A 9,980-nucleotide genomic window follows, 5' to 3' on the forward strand; every position below is an offset into this window, starting at 1 on the left:
TCTGAGAAAAATTAAAAACATATAGCAAAAATCCTTTACTTTATTAAGGATTAAATGTTTCTCACCCCTACTGCTTAATTAAAGTTCTAAAATTCAGTGCCAACAAAGCTTGCTTGAATGCTATCCTATAGCTAGGAAATTCCTTGTGTCCCCACTTAAACACACGAAGTTAAAACTAGTCTTCCTGTCTAGAAGCTGAGAGAAATCAAGATAAAGATTAAACATATATAAATCGTCTAGAGACACTATAGGACTCAAAACTAGGAACAATCTCCTTAATGACTACAGTTAGAGGTAAGAATTTTCATTACTTAACACAACATTTGCTGTAATGCCTATTTATAGGCTTAATAGCGTTTAACGGTACAGGTTACTGAAACTGGTCTATTACTATGTGGCAAAATCTTTACCTAGGAAAATACTTCCTGTTAACCAGTTTAAATATGTAGAATCTTATTAGAGGTATGAAGGAAAACAGTGCTGTCCATAAATGTTACCATGGTAACCTTTTCCACTGCCATCTACAATGGAAGAGGGGCCTCTTGTACAAAAAGTCATACATTAATCAGAACATACTAGGAAGTCCAGAGTTACATCCCAGCACATATAATCAAGGGAGCCAAGAATCCCCAACAGGGAAAAGATTAAACAAATGGTGCTGGGAAACTGAAGGAAAGCATTCAGCACAATGAATCTGAACTTCTACCTCAAACCATTCATATAAATTAACTTAAAATATTAAGCTTGATGTCTAGGTTTCTATTTCAACTCCTGAAGCAAGCATGTAAAAAAAAAAATCACCTTGGCCTCTTTGGTGGTGTAAAAGTTAACTCGTAGCTATCACTAGCCACTACAGCCCAAGTTTGATCCCTGGCCAGGGAGTAACCCACATTGTACAACAGGTGTCTCCTATGGACCCAACTGTTCTGCTTCCCACTCTATTGAATCCCCTCATCCGAACACCCCTCACCCCATTACTCTGGCCTCCATCCACTTCTCATATGCATAAATAAAAATAAATCTTTAAAAAAAGAAACCTCCTTGATGTTATTCTTTTTTTGGGATATGCTACCAAAAGCACAAATGTCAAAAGCTAAATCAAGTTGGACTATATCAAACTCAAGTTTCTAAGCAGCAAATGAAAATAAAACTAAAGACAATGTACAAAATGGGAGAAAATCTTTGCAAACCATGTGTCAGAGAAGGAGTTAATATGAAGCACTCCTACTACTTAAATGGTCAACAGACCTGTGAAAAAGATGCTGAACACCAGTAATATACCTTAAAACCACATGAGATCACCTCACACCCATTAAAATAACATAATAAAAAGTAAGAAAACAGATCATGGCAAGGATGTATGAGTAATAAGGGGACATTTGCACACTGCTGGTGGGAATGTAAATGGACCTAACCACTATGGAAAATTTGAAGGCTTCTCAAAAAGTAAAAATGCACCTACCATAAAATCCAGCAATTCCACTAAAAGAGATATATCTAAAAAGATACATGCAACGCCCATGTTCACTACAGCATTACAATAGCCAAGATAACTTAAAAGCCCGTCAAATGGATAAATGGACAAAAAAAAATGTGGTATATAGTCATGTGCCCTTTACAATTGGAACACAATCTAAGAAATGCGCCATTAGGCAATTTCATTGTGTGAGTCATAGAGTGTAATTACCTAAACTTGGATGGTAGAGCTACACTATACAGCCTAGCTTTTATGTAGTCTGTCATTAACATGAAGTGACATGAAGTGATGCAGGGCTGTATGGCATAGCACTTGTATGTAGAGTCTAAAAAAGTCAAACTTGTGAAAGTGATTACCAAGGGATGGGATGTAGGGTAATAAGATTACTGTTAGTTTAATGATACAAACTAATAAGCGAATATAGACAACAAAACTGTACTGCAATTATGTAATACTGTATCACTATACAGCAATCATTACAATATAGAAATATAGCAAAGTAACACTGTGCACCTTAAATTTACACAATGTTATATATGTCAATTAAAAATAACTGGTAAGAACTATTATATTATTAAAAAAAAACTGGTAAGATGTTATATCACTAAGAATGGTACTTATTATGCAATCTGGTCCAACCACTATAGAAAGATGTATGAAGTTTCCTCAGACTATTGAAAATGGAACTACCATATCACTCAGCAATTCCACTCTAGGGATCTACCCAAAGGACATAAAAACTTCAAAAGGATACCTGCATGCCTATGTTTATTATAGCACTATTTATAATAGGAAAGACTTGGGAAACGACCCAAATATCCCAAAATAGGTGACTGGATCAAAAAGATGTGATACATGTACACAATGGAGTACTATTCAGTAATTAAAAAAAGATAAGCTTTTTTCACAACAACATTGATGAGAGCTAGAAGGGATTATACTCAATGAAATAAGTCAGAAGGAAAAATGAAAAATATCAGATGGTTTCACTTATAGGAGGGATATAGAAGTTAATCAAGTATTGGATCAGGGAAAAAGTAAAAAAACAGGGGCCCTCCATGGTGGCGTGCAGCACTGTGAAACTGGTTGTAGCTGCTATAGTGCAAGTTCAATTCCTGCCCCCGAGGTGATCCACATGGTACAGCAGACCTCTCTGCTTACTGCTCCCCTCAACAGTGAACTTCATCAGTCTGCCTATTCTGCTCCCCACTCTGTCTCTGGTGAATCCTCTCACTACCTCTGCACCTCTAGCCTGTACCCCATGTCTATATGCATAAATTTAAAAAATCTTTAAAAATACAACAACAAAACAAAAATAAACAGACAACTATAAATCTGCAGGGGAGGGGGAGGCAAAAGGATTGAGACTGGGTGGGAGGAGTACAAGGGACTATGACAATGGTGCATGGGTGGACTGTTGGTGGGAATCCTACAGGGGCTACACATGGAAAAAGAAAGCAAATTGTGAAAATAAAAAAAGTTAAAATTGAACAATAATGTAAAATATATATAAAGGAAAATAAAAATAACCAGTAAGGCCTCTTGCTTAATGGGGCAAAATAACAATGTGGAGGCCGCCCCCTTTTCTTTTTCCTTTTTTTCTTTTCAGATTTATTTATTTTATACATTGTATAGGCCAGAGGTGCAGGGGCAGTGAGAGGATTCACCAAAGACAGAGTGTGGAACACAACAAGCAGATTCACAAAGTATACTGCTGAGAGGAACAGCAAGCCAGTCAGGAGAGGTCTGTCATGCAATGTGGATCACCTCTGGAGCAGGGGATCAAACTCTCACTGAAGTAGCTGTGATCACTTGCAGTGCTACACTTTAACCCAATGCACCACCAAGGAGGGCCCAGTAGCCCCATTTTCAAGGGCAAATATTCAGTATCCTTAGAACAATCCTCCAAATGACCCAGAGAAGTTGATCAGTCAGCAGATCAAAGAACTGATAGAAAATTTAGAGCATGTTTATCTAAGGAAATTACAAAACTATGCCTGAGAAATTAATAGAATGAAATATCTTTTGTTAGGCAAAACTTGGCTATCAAGAAAGAATTTACTATTTATGACTGGGAAAAAAAACTGCCTTTATAGTTACAGGACAAAGAAAATTCAATGAATGACATTAACAAATTAGTAGAGGCTGTTTTCCATGAACTGGAATATGGCTAAGAGAAATGATGAGAAAATTCAAGTAGAGAGCTTCCCAATGGAAATGAGATTTAAGTATCAGAACATTTGATTCTTTCCCCTACCACTGTAGGGCCTGGGAATGAAGAAAGACGGTAAAGTATCCATAATAAAATTTTCATTTTGAGTAATAAGGTATTGGACATTACTAACATACTTTGTAAATGAGAAAGACACATACCTTTTTTCTGAGTTGCTAGACGATGCAAGGTTTGAGGGTTCTGATGATGTTGCTCTCACTGAGGTCTGTGCAGGAGGAGGATTACTAAATAAGAAGTTGCTAATCAATCTCCAGATGGCAAGGAATGGGTAAAGTACTGTCCCCAACAATGTCCAAATGTCTCCACTGGAAGAATGTACTATGGATGTAGTTGGTCTTCCTGCCTGAAAATTAAGTAATAAACTTAATTAAAGGCCACATCAGCCCAATCACAAACACAGGATTCTAGATGAATCTTTTAAGTGGAAAAGATTGTCCCACTGATTTCACTTTACTGAGAGAAGGTAAAAATACCATCTTTTGGGGTAACTTCTGGAACTGTTTTTCAAAGGAATAATCACAACACACAGAAAGTAGTCTTGATGAGTTATTTTTTGAACAACATAATGGTCATATAATGAAGTACTTCTCTTTTTTTTTTTAATGGTGGTGGTGGTGGTGGTGGTAACAGAAGTACTTCTCATTGTGGAGATGTTACTCAGTAATACAAAGGCTTGTTTGTTTTAAACATTAAATGTCTTCTCCATTTGAATTTACTACAAATAAGTTTCATTTACACATTTTTTCTTCTTCATTTTAATGTTAGATCATACTGAATACATTTCTCTAAAACTTTTTGCCCACAAAGAAATGTCTTAGTTTTTGACGGACTTTGATATCTTAGTATAATATTAAAGTTTTTGACGGACTTTGATATCTTAGTATAATATTAACTTGAGAAATAAAAATTACTGAAAATATGGAGAAGACACCTCAACAATTCAAGAAGCAGTGATTATATCTGAAACTAGTGAGCACAAGTGATTTCCTCAGATTCTTCTCCCTATTTCATATTCTGAAACTATGAAATACTACCTATGCAAATTTCAGTGCAATATCTGTTGTGAAGAAACCAATTTTTCCCATTAAACACTTATCAATATATTCTTATTTTGAGGGAAACCTCTAACAATGTGAAACTACCCTATTTACTCTTTCTTGGGTACTTTTATACAGCAAAGCTCACTTTAATAGCACAAATGTTTTCAAGGCAAGATTTGATTCAGTGGGCCCTTTGAAGTCAGATTTGTCCATTTCACTTTCATAGATAATGCCTGTAATATTGGGAATTACATCCAAGAAAGAGTGCAATTGCATCTCCAGCATCTGATTCCATGACAGGCAGCGCCAAAAGCAGTGAAATGAGGAATTAGAACATTGTGTTGAAACTGAGGTCATGATGTTGACATCTTGAAGTGTCCAGATCTTTATGGGTGGAGGTATCAAACAAGAGATACAAGTATAATTCTGACTTGGAATATTCCTTTCCTGGAGTGCCACATGCTGAAACTTACATGACATTGTGTTCCAGGAAGCAGCCATTTCAGGTAGTAGAACATTTTAAAGATAATTAAATTTTGGTAATGAAATGAACAACTTTACTAAGAATAGTTTTGATTAAAAAAAAGGGGGGGGGAGTTTTAAACCTCTGAGTACAATCAATTTGGATTATTGGAGGGATAATGTTTTAGGGCTGGGGTCCAGTTCAGAGTAGGGAAAACTACACTAAGCAAGATAGAGGAGACCTTGGCTTACATCTGAGTTGGGTCTCTTAAGATCTGGTCTGAGTTAAGTCACTTAAGCCTCTTCATCAGAGATTTAAAATACTATTATGAAGATTAAAATGCTTAAAAACTAATGTTATTTTTATGTTAAAATGCTAAAAACCTGGTAAACAATAGAGCTGTGCATAAATAAAAAAATCCTAAGTTGAATTACACTGATATCCTGTCACTTATTTCCTCCTCGTCATTTTTGCACATGAAAATATTAAGGAAAAAAAGCTGAAAATTAATCTATTTTGTACCTTACAAGAATTATTAGCAAGTACAAGTATATAAAACATAGGACAATGTACAAAAAAGTCGATTTACTATCTTTTGATAATCTGAACTCTAATTACCACAGTACACCTCTGACCTTCTCTTCCACTAATTACAAAAAACATTAAGAACAAATATGGTAATAAGAAAAAAAATATATATATATGTGTGTGTGTGTATACATACTGGCAACAGTACCACTGAAGCACTTGGGGCAAGTTCCAAATCCAATAATTTCTTTTTATAATCTTCTTTGGTAAACTCCCTCCTGGGAAACATAGTTGCTAATGAAAAATTACCGTAAGTGTTGCCAACAGTCTGAAACAAAAAATTTCAAACTTTACAACATGCACTTATAGGTATTACATACTTATATGCATCCAAAATGATAGCTTTAGTTAAAATTTGTTGTTTTTTTAAGACTTATTTTATTTACTTCTGCATAGAACTGAGATGTAGGCCAGAGGTTAAAGGAGGTGAGAAGATTTATCAGAGACAGAATGGGGAGCAGAACAGGAGGATTTACTGAAATACACTGCTAAAAGAAGCAGTGAGGAGACAACAGGGGTGGAAGCAGGATCGGTCTGCTGAGCCATATGTGAATCAGCTTCCTGGCTGGGGAAAACTGAGGACACAGCTGTGATAGCACTGAGACTTAATCCCTACACCACCAGTGAGGCCCAAAATTGCCTTAATTTAAAAGGTTCATTTAATGTAAATTCAAAAACACATTTGTAAAATCTTTGTGCTTTCAAAAAGTAACTCAAAGTTGGACCTCCCAGGTGGCTCAAGGAGTAAGTTGCAAGCACTACAAAGCAATCTGCAACCACTGCAGCACAAGTTCAATCCTCCGCAAGGGAGCTACGCACATGGTGCAACAGAACTTTCCTGTCTCACCCACTGCTCCCCTCAGCAGTGTATTTCATTAGATCCACCTGTTCTGAGCCCCATTCTGTCTCTGGTGAATCCTCTTACTGCCCCTGCACCTCTGGCCTGAACCCCAGTTCTGTATGCATAAATAAATAAATCTTTTTTAAAAGCGATGAATTATGTACCTTTTAATTAGGCCTTCAGTTTGTCTTTAAAGCTATCACAATCCAATTAACAAACTTCTAATTACTATCTCACAAATATACATATGGATTACCACTATTACAAATCTACAATAGACCAGAATTTTTATCATATAACATTAGGGAGTTTTTATATCCTCTTTTTCCAGGTGAGTATACTATGAAGAGAAACATTTCCACATGTCCCTTATACAATATCAGCAAATTCCTACTTTGCACAAGCAGCAGCTATGCTATTCAAATATAGCACTAATACATTAAAGAAACTACACATCGTCTCAGAGATGTCTTGGGTCTCTCTTCTGGGCATAAATCAAGACTTAGATATTTTTCAAAGTCTGCTTTGAAATCTTTCATTGCTACATTTTAATAACCCACCCAACTGTCTTTACCTAAAATATAAATTACCTGTGCAGCAAACTGTCTTGCTTCCTCTAGAGGAGCATCGGAAGGGAACTGATTTGTAAAGGAAGAACCATCAGGAAGACGGAATTGAATTCTTGCAATAGTGCTATGAAGAAAGAAAATAAAAGTCAGCAGTTTTACATATTCTCAAGCTATCATTAAAAGAGAAAAATGGAAAAAAAAAGAAAAATGGAAGCAGTAATGTCTAATAAAAATAGCCTCTCCTCCATTATGTCAGACCTTTTAGTAACAGTTGTAGTGAAATATACACTTTAAAAGCAAAGGACAAAAAAAAAATGAAAGGTTGGGGCAAGTACTAATTCAGAAACAAAAGGAGGAAATGCTGTTTTATTAGATATACTAGACTTCAACAAAAAAGGTAACCAGAGACAAATATGGGAACTATATAATGTTCAAGAGAACAATTCATCAGGATGTTATTAATATTTATGTACCTAATACAGGAGCACCTCATTACCTAGAGTAACTATTAGCAGACTTAAAACAGTATGTCAAAATTAATATCACCATCTTAGACCTCAACATACCACTAATACAAAGGGCTAAAACATCCAGACAGAAAAATTAAAGGCCTTAAGTGTTAGAATAGGTGGATTTATTGGATATTTACATTTTATATTTATTAATGTTTATATATTATAGCTACATACCCTTGCTTTTTTGGCTTTCCATGCCAAAAGAAATGAATACACTTTCTTGTCTAGTGCATATAGAACATTCTTAACAATATAAAATATACTAAGATATTAAAATTGTCTTTGTAAACAAATTATGGGGGCCTCCCTGGTGGTGAAAGGTATTAAGTCTCAGCACTATGAAGATATTGGCAGCCAATGCTGCATAAATTCGATCGCTGACCAGGGAGCTGACCCACAGGAGAGGCACACCGGAACTCTCCTGTCTCTTTTGCTGTTCCCCTCAGCAGTGTATTTCAGTGGATCCAACTGCTCTGCTCTCACTCTGTCTCCAGTAAATTCTCTTCACTACCCTCCATACTTCTGGCCTACATCCCAGTTCTTGTATGCATGAATAAATAAATCTTTAAAAAAAAAAAACAAAAAAACCCCAAAATTATGTCAACCACTTTTACAGATCACAATGCTATCACAGAACACAATGAGCTACCATCTCAACCCTGTGATAATGGCCAAATAAGAAAGAATGGAGGGTCTTTCCTGGTGGCACAGCGGGTTAAAGCACAGCACAAAGAAGCTTAAGCCACTTCCGCATGAGCTCGATCCCCGCCTGCCCGGGAGGAGATCCACATGGCAAGGCAGACCTCTCCTGACCCGCCTGCTGCTCCCCTCAGCAGTGTACTTCGTCGATCTGCCTGTTCTGTAACCCATTCTGTCTCTGGTGAATCCTCTCACCCTCTGCATTTCTGGCCAGTACCCCAGTTCTGTACAAATAAATAAATCTTTAAAAAAAAAAAGAATGGAATCAACAAATGAGGCAAGGTTGCAGGGGAAAGAAACTATCATCTACTGTTGGTGAGCTTCCAAGTTAATGCAATTTGTGGAAAATGGTGTGGAGAGTTCTTAAGAAAATAAAAATAGAAATTCCGTATGACCCAGCAATATCTCTATAAGGCATTTATCCAAAAAAATATGAAAACTCTAATAGAGGCCTCCCTGGTGGTGCAAGGGTAGCACAGTGAAGCACTATGAAGCTATCCACAGCCACTGCAGCACAATCTCAGTATTTAATCAGGACCTTACATACATGGTGCAGGAGACCTTTCCTGTCTTGCCTGCTGCTTCCCTCAGTAGTGTATTTCAGGCAATTTGCCCATTCTGCTCCCCATATTGTTTCTGGTAAATCCTCTCAACAGCCCCTACCCCCCCCCACCCCGCCCAACCCAGCCTACCACCTACCTCTTTTTTTTTTTTTTACTAGTACAGATTATTTTTTTTATGATTTTATTTATGCATACAGAAGTGGGGTATAGGCCAGAGGTACAGGGGTGTAAGACAACTCACCAGAGACAGAGCAGGGAGCAGAATAGGCAGATCGATGAAATACAATGCTGAGGGGAGCAGCAAGTGAGATAGGAGATGTCTGCTGCACCATGTGGTTTACCTCCATGGCTAGGGATTGAAATCACACTGAAGGGGCTGCGGCCAGCTTTGCAGTGCTGAGCTACTCCACTGTGTCACCTATTACCTAGTTCTTGTATGCATAAAAAATCTTTTAAAAAAACCAAAAACCTAGTTCATAAAGATTTATTGACACTTATATATACATAGCAGCACTGCTCACAATTGCCAAGTTATGCAATCAACCTAAGTGTCCCTCAATAGATGATGGATAAAGAAAATTGTAGAACATATATTTGATTTAATACAACACCGCTGTGACAAAAGATTAAATTGTAACCATTTGAGACAAAAATTGATCACTCCTGATTATGTTACGGAAAATAAATAAAAAACTGACAGTTACCAGACAGTATCACTCATCTGTGAATATATACAAGCAAAATACAATAGGGATAAATCTTGAACTCAGTGAAAAAAATATAATGGTTTAAAAGGGAGTGAGTGATGGCCCTCCCTGGTGGCACAGTGGGTTAAAGCACAGCACTAAGAGGCTAAAGCCACTTCAGCATGAGTTCAACCCCACCTGCCCCAGAGGTGATCCACATGGCATGGCAGACCTCTCCTGACCTGCCCGCTGCTCCCCTCAGCAGTGTACTTAGTCGATCTGCCTGCTCTGCTCCCCACTCTGTCT

The 9,980-nt window shown here is 37.1% G+C and overlaps 1 protein-coding gene across 4 annotated transcripts in view; it reads right to left on the reverse strand.

The window, feature by feature from the left end:
- UBXN4 (UBX domain protein 4) overlaps positions 1 to 9,980 on the reverse strand; it is a 49,688-nt gene that overhangs the window by 11,619 nt on the left and 28,089 nt on the right. For all 4 annotated transcript variants that reach the window (XM_012727651.1, XM_012727654.1, XM_004674692.2 and 1 more), the window contains exons 10-12: positions 7,233 to 7,335; positions 5,938 to 6,069; positions 3,851 to 4,053 (exon numbers count right to left, since the gene is read on the reverse strand). In XM_012727651.1, coding sequence (XP_012583105.1) covers positions 3,851 to 4,053; positions 5,938 to 6,069; positions 7,233 to 7,335 — 438 coding nt within the window. The remainder of the gene's footprint in view (positions 1 to 3,850; positions 4,054 to 5,937; positions 6,070 to 7,232; positions 7,336 to 9,980) is intronic.

Source organism: Condylura cristata, unplaced genomic scaffold (assembly GCF_000260355.1).
Source record: "Condylura cristata isolate star-nosed mole 26May11 unplaced genomic scaffold, ConCri1.0 scaffold00002, whole genome shotgun sequence".
In the NCBI taxonomy this organism is placed as follows: domain Eukaryota; kingdom Metazoa; phylum Chordata; class Mammalia; order Eulipotyphla; family Talpidae; genus Condylura; species Condylura cristata.